We start from the raw sequence: 22725 nt of genomic DNA, 5'->3' as shown, positions 1-22725 counted from the left end.
GACTGACGCGGCTGTGTCTACAGCACGCTTCTCTCAACACCTCATGCGCACTTCACGAGGTGTCCTCTGGAACATCAAAAGTGGATTTTGGACTTCTTTTTTCCCACAAATCTTTGTTTTTTTAAATAAAGAAATCCCTTTAAAACATTGAATTTTATTTACAACTCTGCAACAAATCCGTAATACATTTATAGTAGAAAATGATGGAACGCTGAGACTGCACTAAGGAGATGAGTCTTTGAAAATCATTTTTAAATGACCCTCTCCCACTCTAGTGTAATCACTCAGGAATCTATCTTAACCATTAGAGGTATGTATACTTTACACTTGTAATCTGTTCATGAAGAAAGGTGTCTTTTCGCACTGAGGAGGAAAACAGTTTTCTGTTGGGACATATGTTCTCTAATAGTTTTTCCAGTCAGATAGCTGCTGGCCGGGGTCACATGTGACAACTGAAAGCATCAGAGCACACAATTGGATGGAGAGCATGCATCTAAGCAGGACAGCCAATCTAGTCTGGCAGGAGCAGCTACAGAAAACCCATGTGATCACGAGGAGAACATGTAGACTCCACACAGAAGGTCACAGTCCAGATTCAAATGTGGAACACAGGGCTGTGAAACAGCTGTAGTATAACAGTATCATTCCGCCCTTTACTGAAATGTAACATCTAAATTCTAAGTGTGTATAATGTACCACCCACTGCTCTCAAAACTAAAGGTGAGACATTTTCACATTCAAATCTAACATCTTTTCCACTTCACACTATTTCACTACACATGAAAAAGAGTGGCCATGAGTTGTAATCTATCTGATTGAAATTTTCGGAAACGTCAATAATCAAGAATTCCTGTTTTGTACACAGTGTAATTTCTTCTCCATTTTTTTAGCACTTGTGGGGAAAAAAGAATGTTCCAGCTATGAACTTCTGGTGCTTGAGACCTGAGATAGATTTTTCTCAGTATTGAGTAAACTTCTTGTATTTCCTATTGAAGTTCCCAGCTCAAATCTCTGCAGAACTTCAGCAAAACATTTCATGATGATGACTCCCACAATAATATGCTCTTAAAATATTAGCTGTGAAAAATCTGGTAATAGTTTTAAAATAAATGTATATGTGGTAATGAGTCATTGTTAAAACGTTCAGGGTTTTTCAGTAAGAAAAAGTGTTGTTTTTTTTCGGAGTACTTGAATATATATAGGTGGACAAAGCTCTGTTCCTCATGCTGATACAGATGATTGGTGTTTCTGTTATTGTGACTTCAGGTGATCAACAGTTGATTTACTTCTGCACTACGGCACGTAACGAAACTCGGAGCAGTTTCCTAAACATTATTCTGTCATCATTTATAGGTAAAAGTTTTACGCAGTTCCGAGGGGTCAAGACACCTGAATGGAAGCAAAAAAAAATTTCCTTCACTTGTGTTTTCTGTGGATTTGTGCAGCAGTTGATGATTTTCTCAGAACCCCGCAATCAGATGTGGATTCTACATTGAATTTCTGTGATCGCAAAACCCTGGAAGGTTGTGTTCACTGGTGTCACGCAGACCTGTCAAATTAGTTGTCAAACCTGTAAGAAGGTGCAAGCCGTCAGGCGAGCTCAGAGGGCTGGGCAGCCGAATGGGTTAAATAGATTACTAAGGAACAGCTGCTGCTGCTGCTGTCCTGCTCAGTCAGCAGATGAAGCTCTAAAGATCACTGAGGCTTTGTTAGACACATTGAATCTCCCTCCAGGAAAGGCACACCTGAGGCAGCTGTGAGCTGAATGTCAAAGGCTAAGGGTCATTGTTGCTCATGACATGACGGCATGTGTGCAATTCTCGTTCCTACATTCTTCAACGACTTTATAAAATGATGCCTCATCAGCTATTCTTCAGACACATCTGGACAGTGAAGTCCCTTTTTGTATGACGGGATTGTGTTCAATGTTGATAATTGTCAAGTCTCTTGGATATCTTCTTTGGGCTCACAGGTGCAGATAGGGCTCTCCCTATTATGGTGTACATGTTTTGTAAGAGTTACCTTCTGCTTAAAGAGTTGTATGGTTGGAAACCACTTTAGTTCTATGCCCTCGTTAGGAAGTACGCCGTTATCCAAATCATGGTCTCTTATAGTATTAGTCTCTTAACATTCTTTCTATAGTTAGAGAGTCACTTTGCTATGTGGTCATTTTTTTTCCTCCAAGTGCCACAGATTAGTCTTTTTTTTAACTACATGAATGTAAAATGCAACGCAAGCGCCTCATGGTAGATTTGTTCATGAGGGATTATGGAGTGTTTTTGACTAATGTTCAGTCAGATGGGCACCACCTGCAGATCAGCGCTTCAAGGGGAGGAGGGGGCGCCTGCCCGCAGGTTGCTGGTGTGAGTGAAAAGCTCAGCCGCGAGAGGGCGGGGCCAGCAGGTTTGGGCGGGTAGCGGTGCCCCTGGCAACTTCATTAACCCCCAGCTCACCTCCGCGTGGAACGTGCTTACAACAAGCCGTCCGTCAGCAAAAGCTCTCCTGCTTCTTCAAGCGTGACAGCTTTTTAAATGAAAGAAAAAAACTTTGATTTTAATTGCCTTTTTTTTCCTCCATAGCAACTGAAATATTTGCCTTGTAAACACGGGAAGCAGTGCACGATCCTACAGATTGGCTTTCAGAAGCATGGCATGATCCCCAGCAAAGCAGAGGGAAGCCTGCTCTGCCAGCATGGGCAGGGTGTTCGATTTGGATATATTAGGGGTTAGGGCACAGGGGTCATGAGCCTGCATTAAAAAATGTTTTTCAGATTATGACAGATGTTCTTGTCTGGATTAAGTCAAATTAGATTTTCATGGTGTTGCAGACAAGCCTGATGCCCAAAATTTTTAAAGATATTCTATGCAATCGCAAGCCAATTCTCTGAAAAGATTATACTTGCCCAAATGTATGAGTAAATTTGAAGTAAAATAAAGTTATGCCAAAACTATCTTAATGGGTTCAAGCCATTGGAACTTGATAATGTGGGAAATTGCAGATCGTGATAGACGTATCCTGTGAAGGAGACAAATGTGAACATGAGCAAATCTAGTGCAGCCCACCCAAGGGTACAGTCCATCATGACAGAATTTCAACGTGAAGCGCCAAAACCACAAACCAGTGAGAACAGTAGAAGGAAGTGTTTCACGCCCTGTGGGGAATCCTCTTGCACTTGAATGTTGCTCTGACCCTGTGCCATCTCCAGGCAGGCTGGGCTCCCCTTGGACTGAGAGCTGGGATTCCAAATGCCCTGCTCTAGCCACGGGCCTTCCTGACCAACGCACCTGGAGTGCTCAGTGTTGGAAATCTCATTTTACATTTTAAACCGGTTCGAGTGGGTCTGTGAGTGGTGATACACAATTTGCATTGTCCTGCTCTTCTCACACAGAGACTTCAGAGGGTTGGGGTAAAATTGCTATCTGAAATTAATCTGAACTTTAAGGGCTTTTGCATTTATGCATTAAGTACCTTCTTCCCCTGTAGTCCGGGGCACAGGTTAATTAATTGATCTGTAAAGTAACAGTAGTAGTGAAGGTCTCAAAACTGATATTATTGAAATGAAGAAAAAATGGCTAAATGCTTTTTAGACTGAGAAGTGGGCAATGAAACCTGTTCACTGTTCCTGAGAGCTCGTCAAGCTCCCCAGAAACAGTCGAAACTGGAATGATGTTTTGCTGGAAAATCACATAATGAAACACAACAACATATAAAAAATACTACAGGATATTATACATTGGTATAATAGTTTGAGGTGTGCAAAAAAATGTGGTGCTTTATATTAGATCTTGCAACAAATGTTAATATTCTAGGCGAAAGCAAAATCACTGACATCTAATTTTCTTTTGCATGACATTTCATGACGAAAATGTGTGTGAAACATGAACGGCAAGCCTGTGCAAGGTTGACTGAAAGTTAGGTACAGAATAATAAGGAACTTTCACCTGTGAGCTAAGATGTTTTATTGCAGTAGAGCTGCTCAGGGTTGTAGTATAGGCAGCTGAGAGTTGTTCAGTGTTGATTTTACAGGAGTGGGTTGTATTCACATGCTTTTCACAGTTAGAAGTCTTCAGTAACTGGGGGGGAAGAAGCCGCTCAGTTTCTTTCCAGTTCACAGGTATATATTTTCAGGGCCAGTGAAGGAAGGAGATTGCGGTGGGAAGCTGGAAGACCTGCTCTGTACTGCCGAGCAGGTAACGTGTGTCCATGCTGGACAAACCCTCCCATTTCATCGGACAGCTGTCCAAAGTCGGACAACCAAGAATTTTCACAAACCCCCCAAAATTTGCTGTTGTCACAATCGGGAGGGAGCAAGAGCGGAGTAGTAGGTGTTGATTTGCAAGCGAAGGGATCCTTCAGCCTTGGATGAAGATATAATGCAGTCTGTGCCCCCCACCCGTCCCACTGCAGCCCCTCAGTGCTGTGATGAGGGTGCCATGGGGGTTAATTCACTGTTTTTAAATGGCCACAGCACATTTAGTATGAGGAGTGGTGCTGGGGGCCAGAGGTGGAGTTGATGAATGTGTAGATACTGGCGTTTTGATAGGGGTAATTTTGCTCTGACAGGGCCAGGCGATCCCATGAATCAAAATGTGTCAGCGAGGCTCTAAAGATGGAGGGCAGCCCATTGTCAGGCTGACACCACGTGAGGGCCGGGCTGCCAGGGGTCAAGTGTGACACATCATTAGAACAATGTTGATTTAGTGGGGCTGCGAGGCAACAGACCCCTCCCTGGGGGAAGAGGCTGAAGAGAGTGGGGGAGGCTCCAGTTGTAGAGTGCGATGTAGAAGCCAGCAACTCCCTCCCATTAAACTTGAACGCTCCTATCAGCCGTTCAAACACCATGTGCCTTCCAGCTTCAGTGTTGATCCAGAGACTCTTACTCTTGGAGCTCAAGAACAGATATTCCCTAGCGCAATGGTAATGTTATGTTACATGTGGATTTCTAATGTTTAACAAATAACAATAGATCTTGACCCTTCTAAAACTTTGCCTTACCTTTTTGATCTTTCAGATTCTTGCTAATGAAAACAACAAGTAGTCTTCAGAGAGCAGCCTTTACATATTGGAGGGAGGGGCTTGGAAGTGTTCTGAATTAACCTGTTACAGAGGCCTCAGGTGGTGAAATCAATGTGATCAGTTACAGTCCCAGCAGAACGAAAAAGGTACTGTAAGCGTACAAAAAAGAAGTTAAATTTCCACAGAGGTACAAAAAACCATGCTTGTGACACAATGGCAAATTAGCTAGAAGAAAAGGAAGTATCTCTCAACCAGCAGGTAAAGACAGAAGGAAAGAGGAGGAAATTTGGGGGGGAATGGGAAAATTTGGAGATCTTGCACTCTTGTGTTGTTTCAAACCCTGCAGATGTCACCCTTTCAGTAGGCCTACCATAGGTGCAGTAAACTCATGCAACACCGGTACAGCAAGGCATTGACTGCCAGCATTATCAGGTGTGAGGGATTCCAAACAACTGAAAGAGAAGCATTTAATTGGTGCAAGGAGCTCAAGGGGTAAAATAGGAGACAGCGCGTTGATGACTAACAGCTGTTGGATTCTCACTAATGCTGCTGCGCTCATTGTTTACCCCCTAATCTTCTCAGCATTTGATCAGCATCATGATTTGTGACAGCTTTATAATTCCTTCATGCTTCTTGATTTGAAGTTAAGTTGCTGCAGTTTTCAGTGAAGCTGTAGGAAGAGTAACCGATAGAGTGGAAACAGCTTTGTCCAGAGTTTTCTGTGCTCTTGTGCCATGGGGTTTGGAGCTGGAAATGCTTGCTGTTACACCATCACTGCTCCAGGCTCTGCAGGATGAAGTGGCTCTATAAAGATATGGTTAAAAAATAGAGATTTGCGTATAGCAGTTTATAGGTACAGTTACTATACCACCACCATAAGATGATCTTAGGCATTAAATTAAAATTGCAAAGTAAAGCTCCAACCCTAATACCATTGAAAGTGCCTTGGCTTGGGCTAGATGGATCGGCCCAATTAGCCTCCTCTTGTTTGTCAGTTTCTTATGTTGATGTGAACTCCTTTGGTATTATTACAGTATGCTGCTGGGCAATGTGTGAAGTACCTGTGAGCTGGAGAGAAAAACAATACAACATGTCCTCCTACACGTCCAGTCCTAGATTTTGCACTTTTCCCTCCACAGCATTGACCCACCAGTCCTGACTGCTGTGACCGGTTACACTCGCAGGTGTTGGGCAGTGCATCACTGTGCTTTTTCACATGGCACAGGTGACACATTAGTCTGGCTTGGGGCTCCCAGTTCATCTCTGCTGTTCAGACCTTCTTGAATGATTCGTCTAGCCAGCAGCAGCAGTGTACCCTTGTGGACTGTTCTTGCATTTGTTTTCCTGTATGGCAGCAGTTTCCAAAATCTTATGTCCCACTTGAAAATCATATCTGGATGATATATTGATTTATAATATAATGCTTTATACATGTATAATGTCATGTCATTTCATATATTGCATTATATGTGTGATTCAGTAACGATAGATATCTAATACAAGGTTGTAAAAAGGCTAGCATTATATGGTCACTCTTGAAATATCCCTCTTTTAAACTTATACACTCATGAAATCAAAATATAATAATGAAGTGCGTATTACCATACTGAAGGACAATACATTGAAGAATTACTTTTGTTCCTGTCTTTACATTCTGCCATGCACTGATCGATCAGCACAAAGGCTCTGCGGCTGCTCTGAGCAGAGCGCCTCACATGGGGTCACGTGGGGTCACTCCTTACCTGTCCCAGCGGTCACTGTCTGAGAACTCAAATCATGTCATTCTGCTGGAGCCCTCGGTGTGGACGGCTGCACGATGTTTTAATTCTTGGTCAGATCTCTTCTACTGCGAGTGGAAAATCGTCTGCAACCCTGTACAGTCATAGAAACCCTAGAGTGTTCACTTTTGTAAGAACCACAGAAGGGCTCTTTGTGGGCCTGTGATCTGGTAGCACAAATGACGCTGCTCTGTTGTCTTCAGCACGCCCTCTCTGAACCTCAACAATGTGCCATGTGCATGGCGATAGCTTCCCATGCTGCGACACCTTGTGCACCTGTCTGTCTGCACACACCTTCTTCTGCCTGGCATGTCTAAGGCTCGGGAAACATGGAAAAAATCTTTTTCTGAGAGCCTGCCTGTTTTTTTATATTATACCAGATATACCCAAAGCCTCATTGTCATCCCGGGACCGACCTAACCAATTAAATTATTAAACAGCAGTTTAAGTATTTTTATCGTGGATGCCCATATATTTTTAATTATATTAATTTGGCTTATAGCCCATCTTCCAGCTACAGCAGTGTAGTTAATTTTGTGGAGCAGTTTGGCCTCTTTGTGAATCTTTTTGGTTCCTGGTTGCTAGAAGGCTACATAGTTAGTTAAACTGTACAAAATGCAGGACAGCCCAGGTCATACACAGTGATGCATCATACTGGAATTTGGTTTTATCCATCACAAGCTGACAAGAAGAGATCTCTGTTTGGATTCCCTCTAATCAGCCCTTTTGTGTGGTGGTGATAGAGACCTCCTGGTTTGTGACTGTGCAGAAATACACGTTGTAATACAAGATTTCCAAACACAGTTAAACCATTTAAACACACTTACCTTTACTAGCCATGAACCCCCAAAGCTCACTGGACACATCTTGAGTTTTCAAATAATATACATCATGAGCTGTATTTTTTTTAAAAAAGCAGACAGGATGATATGGCAAATGAGAAACGTTTCCCTGTATTTTTTTGTTCTCTGAGTTTGAACTTATCTGCTCCTGGCTGAGGTCTAGAGTTGGTTATTTCACGAAGGCACTTCAGATTCATGCAGCTTTTCTCTCTCTTGTTTTTTTTTTTGATGCCCATTTACTAAAGTACCACCAGACCACCTGGAGCAGTTTGGCTCCCCTGGCTCTTTGCAGGATAGAAAGCGTCCTTTATTACTTTACAGCGCTCATTATGGCAAGAGGCACTGTGTCTTATATCTTGTCAAAGGCTTTCACCGCTGCTTAAATCACCAGCCCTTTCTGTCCAATTTGAATTGGAGAAGGGGACTGAATTCCCCTGACACATCTGAGCGCGGTCGTGGGCCTGCCTCTACGCCTGCACCTCACAAAGGCAATTAGGAGCCTTCTGCATCTCTCTGTGCACGCATTCTGATTTGCACAGAAGAAAGAAATGATTGAAATTAATTTATGGATTCTAATCAGTAAAGTCTCTATTTGCTGATTTGCCATTCTCCATTTTCAGCTTTCCTGGGCTCACTAATGCTCCATGTTTTTGTATGGTAATGGTTTTGTATGGCTTTCTTACCCGGATGTGATAAGCACATTATTTCAGCAATCTTAACCCGCTGCTAAGCTGTTTGAAGTTGTCGGCCTTTTGAAATCCCATCCTTCTCTGCGAGAAGAGGAGCAGACCGCGGGGACGTTCCCCTGCTGGACCCTCCTGTGAACGGGTGTGAAGCGCTTTCAGCTGTAGTGTGTATTTTGTGAAATGGTAACGTTCTATGGCCCAGCAAAGTGATTTGTACAATTTCAAAATCAAAAATCGCAGCCGATTTTCCGTAGGATATCTGTGGGTAAATACTTATTGTTCGCGTTGTGTTTTTGCTATCTGTTGTTATTTAGGTGCAAAATAATAATATAGTGTTCCCTGTGGGCCTGTTCTCTGTGTTTCCTTTCCTTCGTCGATGTGCTGGGATGAGAAGTTCAGTAATTTACTCGGCAGCAAGAAGAGAGCCCATCCCTTCCCCTCAGAAAATCACCACTGCTGTTGAAAACGCCCTGAGTATTGCGGGCATGAAGGAACTCTTGTATTATTAGAAAGGTTTACTCGGAGCTGGTTTGTATAAATGATTGTTTGACAAAATTAAATTGAAGGAGTGCAAACCTATCACCGCTCAGCGGGGCTGGCTTGAGAATGAATTGGCCAGGCCTGTGTTGACCTTGGCCGTGGCTGTCCGGTGTAGAGGGGGGTGACTCCCACTGCCCGTGGAGAGCATGCCAGGGCAAGTGTACAGTCTCTCGGTGACCATGGGGCTGAACGCAACCTCTTAACATGCTGAACCACAGGTTTTGTGCGGGGTGTCGATTTTTTTACAGCTGCATGCCAGTGAGAGCAGTATTGTTATGTTCTGACCTGAGGTGGCCTGTTGAAGTATAAGCCCCACGAGTAGCGAGTGTTTAGTGGGGCGCATAAGCATTAAACAGCCTGCAGTTTAGCACTGCTCCTGTCTTGCCCTGTTGCTGGGAGAGGTAAATGGGGGGAGGGGCTGTTATTAGAAGTGTAACCAGTGACCTGGAATTTGTCAGGTTGTTCATGCTGGCACTGTGCTGCCGAATCCCAGTGTGTGTGCGGAGCAGCTCCTGTGTCCTTGGCTAACCCTGACCCAGCTGTGCTGTGCACTGCGCAGCCTTCCCGTGCTTCACTCTAAGAGAAGCCCCTTTTCACTTTCTTTAATAGGAAGTTAGAAGCTCATGTTGTTATTGAGAACAAAGAAACATACTGTTTGTTGTGCAAGTTTTTTTTTTACAGAAAAGAGTGTATCCTAGTATGTTTCACTGAATATCCGTTAATTCCATTTGCAGTAAAGCTCTACTGTAACTTAAGCAGAGAACATTCAACCTTTCTTCCTTTTCTCAGAGATCTGATTACGGTGGGAAAGACTGACTTAATGCACTGGGAAAAAAGCAGTCGAAATAGATATTCTCCGTGTATTTAATTTTTATTAATATACATTGCGTATTATCTGTAGTCTAATAGAGTGCAAGTCCACCCTGCAATATGATACAATACTATCTACAATAAAAAATATAAAAAGGCTGTTGGGCCCAGAAAGCTAAAAAATGATTTTTGCATTCAGGTTTATTAAATTCTCAGCCTACTGGTAATGAATGTTTGTGAATATTGAATAAATGATGTGTGTATATATATAGGTATATATGTAGTTCAAATGTCCCTTGGTGGCTTAAGCATAGAGATGTAATTAAATACTTTGGGTGCTTTTATTCAGCATTATACTTCTGTTCAGCAGCTGATAGGATTAAAAGTGTCCCTGGTGTGCAAGTGACTTTTACTTCAGAGGGTTCTTAAGACCAATTGTGCAAAACAATCTTTACAACAGCAGAGGGGTTTTGAGAGGTCATAGTGTTGCTGTGTTTTTGATTGAGGAAGGTTCTGTGCTCCATATGTAAAGGCACAAAGCACAGACTGGTTGGCACACCCCCCTTGGCACACTGCTGCCCCCACTCGCATCATCCCTGCTTGTGGAGCTCTGTGGGATCTCCCCTATGCTGTCCCGCAGACGCAGTGCTTTGGCCTTGTCCTCACCTGTGCTGAGGGACGCCAGGGGCGTCAGATCTGCCTTTGCTGAAGGAAAACCCGTGACACCTGAATGTCTTCTCAAACTGCTGTTTCTCTGTGTGCAGGTAGAGGAGGATGAAAAACTCAAGAAGAGGAAGGAGAGGTTTGGGATCGTCACAGGCGCTGCTGCAGCAGTGGATGACGTAGAGGTAAGGACATGTTACCTGCTGTTGCAGCTGTGGTCCTGGAGGCAGGAAGTGAATGTGTAGAGTCTTCAAGTCTTTTCAGTGCAGGGGAACAAATGAACTGATGGGGAAGGAAAACTTTGTATTTTTGTGAACAGTAGTTTGTATTTTCCACCTTCTGTGTTCTTCTGATTCCAAATCACCATCGAAAGGCCGTGCTGTCTCGATATTACAGAGGAGCTGCTGTTAATGATGGGAGCAGACCGTTCAAGTTAAACAAGGGAGATGTAGTAGGCAGTATTGTTAATGGTGTCCAATAAAAATGAAATGCTGTTTAATTTAAGAGCAGTGGTAACCCCCTGAACTGCAGTGCACATACTGCATTCATGGAGGCATGCTGGTGTCAGTCAGCAGGTGCCCCCTCCATTTTGAAAGGTATTAAGAGAGACTAGTGCACAGTACATCTGGAGCTGATTGATGTGTGTAGACTAGATGTTAAATCGGAAGGCCTGGATGTTCGTTAGTGCTAAAGACTGACGGAGAGGCAGGGTAGGGTAGGGATGGTTCTTCAGCCAGGGCTGCTTTTAGAGCCCATGGTGTCCTGGGGGTGTCCTGGGGGTTCGAATGTAAGAAAAGAGGGGCAAGGCAGTCTACCCCATCGGCTTCAAACAGCACGAGTGGGGGAAACTGGCGACCAGCGGGGCTCCTCTTCGCTTCACAGAGACAAGTGATGTTCTGAGGGGCAGTGAAATCCAGCTTCATGCTTTTTCATTTTGGTGTTTTTTTTCTTTTTTAGGCAAAGAAGAGAAAGAGAGCAGAGAGATTTGGAAACGTGTGACATTATCATGGTTCTAGAAGTGTTTTCTTTTTAAAAATCTTCTTCCATTTTTTGTACTTTTTAACTTGTACTTTTTATGTTCATTTTTTTAAACGTGGCTGCTCCAAGCCAGGAATTTTCAACCACATAAAATGTACGCTGTAATTTCAGAATGTGACACTTTGTAAATTAAAGGTGGAACCTTTTTTCCAGTTGTGTGTGCTGTTTTTTTGGTGCGTGTGGGTTTAACAGCAGCTGGGCTGTGCTGCATTGTGCACAGGGGCCTGGTTTTCACTACCTGGAGCACAGAGTTTGTTGAGATGTAAGTGTCCAGAGTTAGACTTATTTCAGTTTTTGCAAAAGTGCTTAAATGTTAGTTTGTTTTTTTTACTTGACTTACTTTTATAAGTAAGAAACAGTTGCAAGCGGACACCAGCTGGGCTCCCTGATCAATGTATTGATTCAAAGTTAGACCTGCTCCACTGTAAAAATTGGCTGCTGAGTCACAAACCATCGTGGTTGGGGCTATCGGCAGACTGGATCAGGGATGTGCCAACTGGTCCTATGCTGTTAGTCCTGCATGTTCACAGCGCTCAGCAATCAGTAGGGCTGCACAGTTCAAGGAACATAAATCGGAGGAAGGTATCGATCTGCCAAGCAGTTAAATTTCACTTAGGAGGAGGAGGGGGCCTTGTAATAGAAACAATAGTGACTAACATGAGAGAGTAGACACCAGAACTCCTGCCAGTCACCCAGTACTTTGTGTCACCCTTTCCCATTGTCAAGCAGTCATCCATCAGCTGAGCCTAAGCCTACCAACCTTCTGTTTTCTTAATAAGGTTTATCATACATGCTGGTTGATAGTTATGGAGTTCTGCCTGCATTTCCTGAAAAATTATAGGAAATAAGCCCTAAGACCTTAAGTAATAAGACCTTTACTTTGAATATGTGTCTTATCCTGTCAATGGAATAAGTAAAGGCTTATTCCATGCTAAAAAGAGAAGAAAAACACGTTTTGGCTGTGGAGCCTTCTCCAGGTGGAAGAAGGCTCCACAGCTGAAACTTTTTTTTAAGCATGAAATAAACCTTTACTTGTCCCTTTGCAGCCTACGCATGCTGACGCAGCTGCCTACCTGTACTATCGATGTTTTTTGTTTTTGTTATATTTTTTGTCCATTGATTATCTATGAATCATCATAGATGGTTTCTCATTATTACGTTACCAGACCTGGTTTGCCAGGTTTGCCAAAATATTGTTTGCAATATGAAGTGATTCTGAACAAAATTAAGTCCTCCGTTTGCATTATGGGCAGCAGAGTTTGGCTTTCGTTATGTAAGTATTGCAGTAGAAACTATATTTTCTCTCATTATCCCGCAGGTTCTAGAGGATGGGATAAGGTAGGATGGCCAACACAGTGCTGTTTCGAGTGCTTGGGTTGTTTGTGTCCGAGAGAAAGCGTGTGCCCGCGGTGTGCTGTGTCGCACTGTGCAGCAGTCTTTCTTGGGCAGCCCTTGCTGTGTTTTAGTGGCTCTTTGAAGGGAGCTACACAAAGGTTTATGAGTGAGGCAGCAACTGAATACACAGTGCCTTTCTTCTCTTGAGGGCCATTGCTGCTATCATAAATACCCTCTCCACCCTCTCAAGGGCTTTACAAAAGACCGAAAGTGTCTTCTGCTGGCTCTTACTGCCATTTCCTCCTCATCATCTCTTCGGCTTCTCTGCCTCTTCTCCTTCGTCTGTTTTGTTGTCTTGTGTTTTCCTTATCACTCGTCATTGCTCTTCCATGTGCTTCTCCTTGGGCTCTTTGTTCTCTTTCTTCTTCCTAATTGATCCAAAGAGCTCATCAAGGTGGAGGTGGATGAGATCCTTAAATCATCTACTAAAATCCAAACAAGAGAGCTGGTGTAAATGGCCTCGCCTTGGTTGTAGACTTAACTCTAAGGTTCCTGTTCTTTACAGAAGGGAGCCCATTGTGCGCTCCTGTCTGTCTCTAGCATGCACCTCCGACAGCTCCCCAGCACCTTGGGTGTCTAGTACATCAGCAGTTCAGTCCATCTTTGAGCTCACACGTGTACTCTTCTAGGGTAAATTTTCTCTGGCTGTGCACTGGCATGCCTTTTGCTTCATCCAGCATTGGTGTGGATTTAGAATGACGATGTGGCAATGCTTTAGATAAGGGGCAGCAGATTATATAAATTACAATCTGCCATGCAGGAGTCCCCCTCCGATCCACAGGCTGAATCAGGGAACAGGGGGGTACAGGGGTATCTCTCTGTGCCACCCTGCTGGGGTTAGGGTTAGACACGTCAATGTGATTGAGAGTGAAACCAGTCGCTTTCCTGTGCCCCCGTTATCAAATGCAGTGGACGTTGAGGCTTATTTTCCAGAAGGTGCTTTTGCCATGAAGAGGGTTTCAGTATGTAGGCAGCAAAGGCAACAGAGACGGAGCAAGCAAAGTTAAAGCAATGCGAATCCTTTCTTTGCTCCGTGTGGAAGATTTCTCTATGTGGAATCAGAAGTATGCGGGCTGCTGTGGGAAAGGGGTCGCGCTGCCTGTTCGGCTCCAGAGGGCTGCCGATGGCAGCCAACAGCCTCCTGGCGAAGGCAGAGGGCCGGGTTTGCTGTTTTTCCAGTGGCCGCAAAAACTGCTGGTAACTCCAGAGGCATTAGAAATGATTAAAAAGTATCCCTAAGGAGGCAGCTTCCAAGGAAGATCTGAAAATGGACTTGTTTCTTATATCTTTTTTTTTGCCTGCCAGGCTGTGGTTCTCGGAGGGCGGCGTGGCGCGAGGATGGGATCTCCTGTTGATAACCCTGTCAGCCCGAGGTGTGCAGTGATGTGTGCAGGAGGAGAGAGCGTGGGGCGGAGGGGGGGGGGGGGGAGTTAGTGTTTTTGCTTTATGTCATCACTGGCGTCAGGCTTCTTCGAGTTCTAGTGGGTGGTCTCGGTTCATTTGCATCAGTAAATAGCTCTGTCTCCAGACCCATTTGTCTTCCATTGATTCCTAAATTAGGTTGATGCGGGCTCTCCTATCAGGTGACATGTTAATTGGGTCATGCTGCATCCCGTACGTGATCTAAACAATAGCTGCTCAGCACTAAATTTTTCACATCAGGCTGTCTTTTTCTCCCACCAATTAGCCTCTGTAATTAATTTATTTCCTGTGCTGTACACCAAGGCCTCCATCGCTGTTGCCTGCTGGCCCTGATTGGCTGAGAGCTTTTCATTTGCTCAGCTCGGGGCACGGTGGTGCACAGTACTGGAACGGTTGGCGCTTTGTGCCACCAAAGCTCCTTTTTGTCGGAACAGTCCTTCAGATTCTCTCCTCACAGTGCTGAAATGGCAGAGCCCGGATCCCTGCCTGTACAAGGTCTGGTTTTGCCAAAAGCCAAAAGGACCTCATCAAAAAAAGTGCTGTGTCAGGCTTAGATGAGAGACGGCTAAGATATGTCACCGGCTGCAGTTGAGAAGGCCTGAGGCTTGGTGTAGGAGCACGAACAGTGTAATGTGAAAAACAACAAGTCAGAGAATCCAGGTTCAGTACCCCAGGATGCAAAAAATGGATTTAAGATGTTGCTGTGCTGTTGAGCAGAAAAACCATTGCATTCTAGTGAGAATGCCTTCAACGTGTTCTTCTCTAGAATAACAAGCAAATCCTGCTTCAGTAAAAACATTCCTGTCAGTTGTGGGCTTTGGTTGAGAGCTGAAATGATGCACAAGCAAGCTGGTACACAGGTGCTGTTGAGTTAAAAGAAGGAGAGGCGAGGTCCTGACGTAGGTGTATGAAGAAATGAGGGGACCGTTTGGACCTCCTAGAGCAGTGGTTCTCGACTGTGGTTCTGGTGACCCACACGCCTGTGTAACTGAGCCGAGCCCTCAGTTGCACAGTTAGGCCCTTAATAATAAGATGAATTTGAACTCTTTGTTCCCTGCTCTTAACTATGTTGGGGCTTTAACCGTTCTGTTTTAAAAGTGAAATGAAATCCCAAACTTGTGACTAGAGACAAAATGCAAATGTTCCAGTGGAGTAACTTCTTAGATCACGTACGCCTTCAGTTAGCTCATGCAGGGGGGCTGCAGGGGTGTGGGGCACCAGGACCCCTGATCTAGACTTAATTCATCTGAGCGTTTCCTCTCATTTTGGTAAAGAAGAGGCCAAGTCTGACCAAGTCAACCCAGTGTATTTCTTCAGAATGAGCACTGAAACACAAACCAGAGGACACGACTTGCAACTACTAAGAAACAAATTTAAAATTGAGAACGGGAGGCACTTCTTTACCCCCAAGAAAGTGCTGTGAGTCTGGAACTGGATTCCTAGCCAGGTTGTGGAAGCTTATACCCTGGCTTCTTTCAAGAAACGACTGAATGAGATCCCTGGAAGGATCAATTAGCTCCTAGCTACCAAATGGGCTAGACAGGCTGACTATCCTTGTCTAGTTTAAATTCTCTTATGTTCTTATCATGTACTTGTGTCATGAACATTTTAAGTTCTGTTGCTTGTCAAACCATGGTGGTGGTCATTCTTGAACGGCTGGTTAAATTGTGTGTCGGTTTGATCTCTGTAGTGTTTTATTAAGGAGCAGACTGTCCAGTGCATAGACGCTTTGCCATTGTCTTTCCACTCCTGGAGCAGTTTGTCGGGGGAACTGCTGTCCAAGTGTGTGGCAACAAAAAACAGTCCACACATAAGGGTTTAGGCTAAATAAATGATTTATTGTACAAAAAAGGGCTGAACAAGCAAAAGAAAAACATATAATATAGACACACCATCATACAACAAATGGGATGAATTTTGTCTACACAATGTGGCAAAAAAGCAAACAAGTGAAGAGTGGGAGTAGAAAGCCTGTCTTTCTGAACATAGCAAGTGTGACAGCCTGATCCTATTTTCTTATTTACACATGAGGTCTTTCCCCTTTATTCATGCACATTCACAACATGAAAGAATGCCGCAGTCAGTCAGGAGGGGGGGGCGGGGCGCTCTGTGCGTGGCTGAGGGGCTGTTCCTGGAGAACTGAGGGCAGAAGGGCAGCTGGCTGGCAGTGACTCGGGTCACTGGTCACGGAGGAGGCAGGAGGAAGACAGAAACCTGTTCTGCGTCTTAGATTGGCCGGAGGTGCCACATGTGCAATTCAGAACTCCAGTCTGGCTCTTTCAAACCACAGCAGCTTGTATTTGGCAATAACCCACCATCCCCTGCGCTGTAGCCAAGTAGGAGAGTAAATCTGAAACAGGCAGCTTGGTTGTCACATTTCACAACCACCTCATGAGAGCAGACACCTGCCTTTAGAAGATGGGTACAATAACTTATGTCTGCAAGGCATTGCAGAAAATGAAGGAAACCCTCTTTGCTTCTGGAGGGTTTCCTCAGTGGAAATATAGCCAGTGTGCTTTATTATTTTTCTTGGCTAGCTGGCTGCAGATGGAGAAGCACTGGGAGGCAGTGTGGGCACTCGGCAGCCCTGGGTGAAAGCCACAACTACACAATGGGAAGAATTTAAATTGTGAAAGATTTAGAAATATCTAAATGCGTCTGTGTGGAGTGCTCTGGGAGTGTTTCTGCCGAGAGGAAATGCGTTGCTCTTGATCTCTGCTGCTCTGTGCTGTCAGGCAGGAGTGGGAGCTGCAGAATGACCCCAGGTACTGCCCCTGTAGAGCAGCGATGATGAATGTTCACCAGATGCACACATCTGCATTGTACCAGTTCATCCCAGCTGGATCGCATAAGTCACACAGAAGATATTAACACATGGGACCTGACCCCTAAATTGCTACAAAATGTCAAGTTTCTCGTCCGCTGGATTTCTTTTTTGGCTTGTCAAGGTTCATCTTCGAGAGCTTTTTTTCGTTGACCTCAGCACGTTGAACCCCAGGGCGCGTGCTTTCTAACGAGACCCCTGCCAGGCTGGACCGTGCAAAACAGGAAAACAAAAACGAGCTAGCGTGGTCATCCCCACTCCAACCCCCAGCTGGAACAGCGTGTTCGGGACAGCGCAGAGATGGGCAAAGGGCCTTGTTGCGCTGGTTCGAGCTTTACGGCCAGTACACAGGGGGATCAGACTGCCATGCTTTCAGTCTTCACGGTCTGCACTTGACAGACCTGCTGGCCACGTCTGCCTGCGCAGAGACCTTTTCTGCCACTCCTCTATTTCAGGAGACAGAGCAGACGGGACAAGAAAAGCAAACTTGTACCAGGCAAAAACCACGTCTGTCTCAGAGCAATACTGTCTGAAGGGATGGGAGGCTACAGTCCTCTCAGCCACGCAGAGCTTAAATACCTTAATTGAACTGATTTGGCTATAACAAATAAAATCAAATCGTCTCTTTGTCTTTTTCTTTAAGATCTCAGTCAGCAGCTCATAATAAATGATCTGTGAAACCTGCCACTCCGTGGGCTAAGGTCTCCATGGACCTTCCATTTTGACTAGATTCAAGAAGAATTCACCGAAAGTTGCCCTACCCCCCCAATGTGTAAATTGGTAACATAAAAGTTGGAGCTTTAAAAAAAAGGAAATGTTGGTTTTGTGCTTGCTGGTGAGTTGACCTGAATTTTCAATGTGCTTCCTGTATCGCCCCCTGTGTCTCCTGCACCTGATAGCAGCTGCAGGGGCGGTGGTGCTGGGTCCCCACGAGGAGCTGGTCACGTAGGGAACCAAGCAGAACCAAGGCCTGCCTTTTCTCTCTCAGGTTTATAAAGATAAGATCACTTTATTGGTTGTATACAGTTTCTTCCATTCGGAATTTGTCTTTTCGCATACTCCAGCTTGCTCTCCATGAGACACACAGACAGGGAGAGAGAGAAGCTTGGGGTCAGAGCGCAGGGTCAGCCATTTATAGGGCACCCCTGGAGCAGTTGGGGTTAAGGGCCTTGCTCAGGGGCCCAACAGAGTAGCCTCCGCAGGATACAAACCGGCAACCTTCAGCCACAGGCGCAGATCCTTAGCCACAGAGCCACCGCCCTGCCCCTTAAATAGGTGATGGGGAGAGCATGATGCTGATTTAACTCTTTCTATGCCGCTGGCACAGTGCAGGACTCAGCTCTGCAGGTTTGTCATGCACAAACCCAGCTGGCACAGCTGTTCTCTCCGGCTCCTGATATTGCACAAGTGTGCCGTCACCTGGACGCATTACAGAAGAGCAGGGCTGCTAGCAGCAGCGTGACAAGCTGCCCAGCGGGCAGGACGCCAGCCACTGGACCACATGTCACAAAGCCCTGCCACGGACGGGAGACACAGGCCGCGCGTCTTTCCGGGAGAGCCTCTGCTCTGCTCCCGGCGCGAAGGTGAAGAAACAGGGGCTGACTGACTGGGCCCTATCCAGGATGGCCAGCCCACTCCAGCAGGGCGGCTGGCCAGGGCAGTGAAGGAAAGGGGAGTACCAGTTCAAAGCAAACAGAGCAGGAAAGGCCTTCATTTAACAATGATCCTGATGTCAAATTCCTTGTGAATATAAATGAATTATTACATCGGGAAGTAAAGGACTCCTGTATTACTGTCACACCCTGGAAAACTGGGCCCTGCTTCAATAGCAGGGTAAAAGAGTGCAACATAGGTCTGTTTCTGCAGGTTTGGACTGGAGCTCAGACTACTTTCCAGTAAAAGGCAGTGTTTTAAGGCATTGTTTCCCAGAAAGGCCCTGGTTTTTGCCAATAATGTATATATTTTCCTGTAAGCTTTGGCACTGAGACTCAGCAATTCTTAACTTGAAGGCCATGGATTTTGTGGGAGATTTGGACATCCAACCTCCTCTCCTGTGAGTCCTGAGCAGCTGTCAGAGGAGAAGGAGGAAGAACTGGGACCTGACTGCACACCTCCGCGAGCTGGCCTGATGGAGAACTGAGAATGCCCTCAAGCCTTCAGTCTGAATACTTGCTGCACCACACTGTGAGTGTCCGGGCAGGTGCCAGGTGCAGCATCGCACACTTGAGCTGCACTGTGAGTGCCCAGGCAGGTGCCAGGTGTATCACACCCAATACAAAACTACAGCATAAGGGTATCTGACCATCTGGATTGTTTGGCTAAGAACTGGCTGAGGTTAATGCAATGAATGGTTTTTGGAAGCCCCAGAAAGCCTCCCCATGCTTGCCCCTCAACAACTCCTCCTGTTTGCTCAGCTGGGGCTTTACTAGGGCTCTAGTCATTGATAATTCATTCACAAAGGAAAATCAAGAAACACAAAAACATCCCTCACATACAACATATCCACACATCAAAAAACATTTGTCCCATTATATATTATACATTTGTACCCATTTACACAGTTGGCATTTTACTGAGGCAGTGTGAGTGAAGTATCTTTTTCCAGGATACAACTGCTGTGTCCCCACCTAGGATTTGAACCCACAACCTCCCAGCTGTGTGTCCAGAGCCCTGCCTGTTCCTCCACACCGCTGCTCTGGAATGATGTAACCCAGGGACAGCGGGCGCCACCTGGGCTTAGACGAGTCAGAGCAGCTGTGTCTCGGCTGCGGGCTGCAGGCAGTCTCTGACGCGCACGGGACGGTGTGTACGGAGCACGAAGAAGCAGGCTTTCACTTCGCACGACGACGACGACGAAAAGAAGACACACAAGTCAAGACAAAAACGGAAACAAAAGCATGGCAACAACACAACTGGAAGGCAGACTCTCGCTAAGATACATCTCCACACTCGATGACAGACAGAAGCTTCGACATAAAGTTTTAAGTTATAATCCATTGTCAAGCTCTTGTGCTCAAGGTAAAATACAACACAATAACAACACAATTCCTCTCGCCATTGACTTCTCATAGTGCAAAATTTATTGTTGGTAAGGTAGAGTGCCCAGAAAGGATTTTTTTTATCATCTTTTTTTTTTTCATTTCAGAGGAAATTTTGCTTCTCATACCTCTTTCTTTAGGTTCAAAGGCTCTTCCTTTATCCAACGGCATAGTGCTCTCGTTTCCAGCAGGAGATGTGTGTGCTCAGGCAGGCCCCTCCTGCGCTACCGAACTCTGCAGGGAGGGGGTGCTCTCTCTCTCTCTCTCGCTGTGTTGGCTTCTCCAGAAAACTGTAGCAGATGGACGTGACACAGTGGTCAGCCATTCCCCCGTCTGTGGTCTCGCGGGCCACACGGCCAGCTAAGACAGCGTCCATCTTGCCGGAGGTTTCGGTGTGTTCCTGTCTTCCCAGGACAGGACAGTCCAAACCGACTGTGGAAAGTTGGGATTCTGGAGGCAGTGGAACAGTCACACCGGGATTCGACATCGGAAGCCTGTTGAGGCGGGTGGCAGGAGGGGGCCAGGACACTGCTCTCCGAAACTCAACGAGCAGGACGGCGTTTTGAGACCGGTTCACAAGCTAGGAACGGTTTCTACGTAAAAGGAGATTTTTGATTTGTTTTTGTTTTTATGTCTGGGCTAAAGCAGAAGAGACATCTTCACACCTTGTGCCTTTGCTCAGCCCTTCACCTGATTCAAGTCCCGTCACTTCATGTATTAAGGTGTATTTTCCAGCTGCTGTTGGAGGGCGTTGAGTTGAGGTGTACGGGCTATATTCTGTTGAGAAACTACACGAGGATTCTGGGAGATGAGAAGGGAAAACTGATGAGGACAAGAGGAAATGAGCCCAGGATGTAACACCTTGCAGCCAAACGTGGGTTCATGTCATAAAAGAGACATGAACGTCTGAACTGACTCAGTTAAACACAGGGCAAGTACTCTAGAGGGGCCTCACTGCAGAGAATAATGGCACAGAAACTCTGTGGGTTTGGGAAAGCAAAGTTTCCTCGTGAAGCTTAGTGGGGTTTACAGATTAGTCAAATTGTATGTCAAAGCACAGTGCATTCTGGGAATGTGGGGAGCAAGGAACAGTTTCCTCACTGGAATTTGGGTTGAGGTGGGTCAGAAGGACACGCAGCTCACTGAGTTGTTCCGGGGCGTGATCACTGCGCCTCTTCAGTGCTTCTGTCGCTGCCGGAAGAGTGCTTCGGTGTTCTTTAGAGGAGGAGGGCTCGTCTTTCTTAGTCACCCACTGATACAGCCTTCGCCCAGACCAAACTGCTTCCCAGCTCTCCTTGAGCAACGTCAGGGTGCGCGGAATATCTTGAGGCAGGAGAACGCCGTTCAGCGCTGGGCCCATTCGGAAGCGTCAGGCCGTGATTGGCGGCCGGTGCGGGAGAAAACCCCTCCCCTCGGCGCCCCAGATGGAAGAAAGCGACAGGGTGAAAGCGTGGCGACACCCACTGCAGCCTCCTCCACGGCCGAACCGCTGAGCCCCCTTCTCTCCACTCTCGCTTGCCTTCCAAAGGAGAAACCCACCCTTCTGCTGTTTGTAAGCCTCTTTTACAAGACTAGAAGTAAAGGGACATCAAAGTGAGAAGAAAAGGGCCGCGATTCTGGAGAATTTCACACCAGGGTGGAACTGGGAACCTGAGGGGACGCAGATGGAGCCCTTAGGAATCTTGTGCGGTCTGTGTCGCTTTAAAACCGCCAGTTAAAAGTGTGCGGACACTGCCGTGTGTGCTGAGGGGAACGGGTCAAGCGTAAAAGCAACATCAGCGTTTTTCCTCATGCGTGATATTCCAGTGTGGCATCTAGCACAGAGCATGCAGGTGTGTTTGTTTACAGACCTATTCTAACCAGCGCAAAAGGGGGCCAGACTAAAACCTGTACGTTGCGCCTGAAATACATTGTCACACCATTCCCAGCCTTCCTGCGCTGGGCTACCAGGCGTTTTCTGCAGCACAGAGAGACATGTGTCTTGCAGAAGATGACTGAGAACAGGACAGTTCAGTCCGAGATGCACCCCTGGGGTCAGGAGAGGAAGTGGTTGGAAAAAAACACGTGCTGCTCCCATTTAATCTTGTCGTTTCCTGCTGGGTTTCGTCAGGTGAAGAGTGGCCTGCCCAGAGTCTAGCCCTGGAGAGGACGCCCGTCATCAGTTATTATATAGACGCTGGCAAACCAATGCAAGGTGCTGATCGATTTAGAAAATGCAAGTATCTGACTCTCATTCAGGCTGTCTCCGCCTGGTCACTGTAGTGCACTGCCAGGATGATCCCACACTGCAGTGTGCTCCATCCTCAGGTGTTTAACATTTGGACCTGACTATTAAGCCTTTCAGAAACAAGGCAAAGGAAACTGTTTGACGGGGACAGCAGAAATGGGTGCTTAATGCTACAAAAATACTGAATCAGAAACCCTGGCATAGATACATACATGCCTGTTTTGTTTATTTCTCCTTATAAAGTCAAACCACAGTGGAAAGAGCCTTTCACACCGTAGCCCAGGGTCTTCACGTTGTGAGGAAGCGTGTGTGTTTAAAGTTTAATTGCTCATACCGCCGTAGTAAATCTCCTTTGAAAGGCAGTGGCAGGACAGAAGACGAGTCTTGAAATGGAGAGGCGATGCTGGGTTGTGTCCAGCAGATGCTCTACTCTCCATTTGTTTCCA

At 45.8% G+C, this 22725-nt stretch overlaps 1 protein-coding gene across 1 annotated transcript in view; it reads left to right on the top strand.

Annotated features, from left to right (window-relative positions):
• The window catches only part of sarnp (SAP domain containing ribonucleoprotein), a 32326-nt gene extending 20801 nt beyond the window's left edge, over positions 1 to 11525 (top strand). The window contains exons 10-11 of the mRNA XM_088917531.1: positions 10437 to 10520; positions 11293 to 11525. Of these exons, the coding sequence (XP_088773657.1) occupies positions 10437 to 10520; positions 11293 to 11334 (126 nt within the window). The 3' untranslated portion in view covers positions 11335 to 11525. The remainder of the gene's footprint in view (positions 1 to 10436; positions 10521 to 11292) is intronic.
• Positions 11526 to 22725: the final 11200 nt, after the last annotated feature.

Source organism: Atractosteus spatula, chromosome 1 (assembly GCF_055471065.1).
Source record: "Atractosteus spatula isolate fAtrSpa1 chromosome 1, fAtrSpa1.hap1, whole genome shotgun sequence".
In the NCBI taxonomy this organism is placed as follows: Eukaryota; Metazoa; Chordata; class Actinopteri; order Semionotiformes; family Lepisosteidae; genus Atractosteus; species Atractosteus spatula.
Note: the sequence above shows the minus strand (reverse complement) of the source record. Positions and strands in the feature narration are given on the sequence as shown.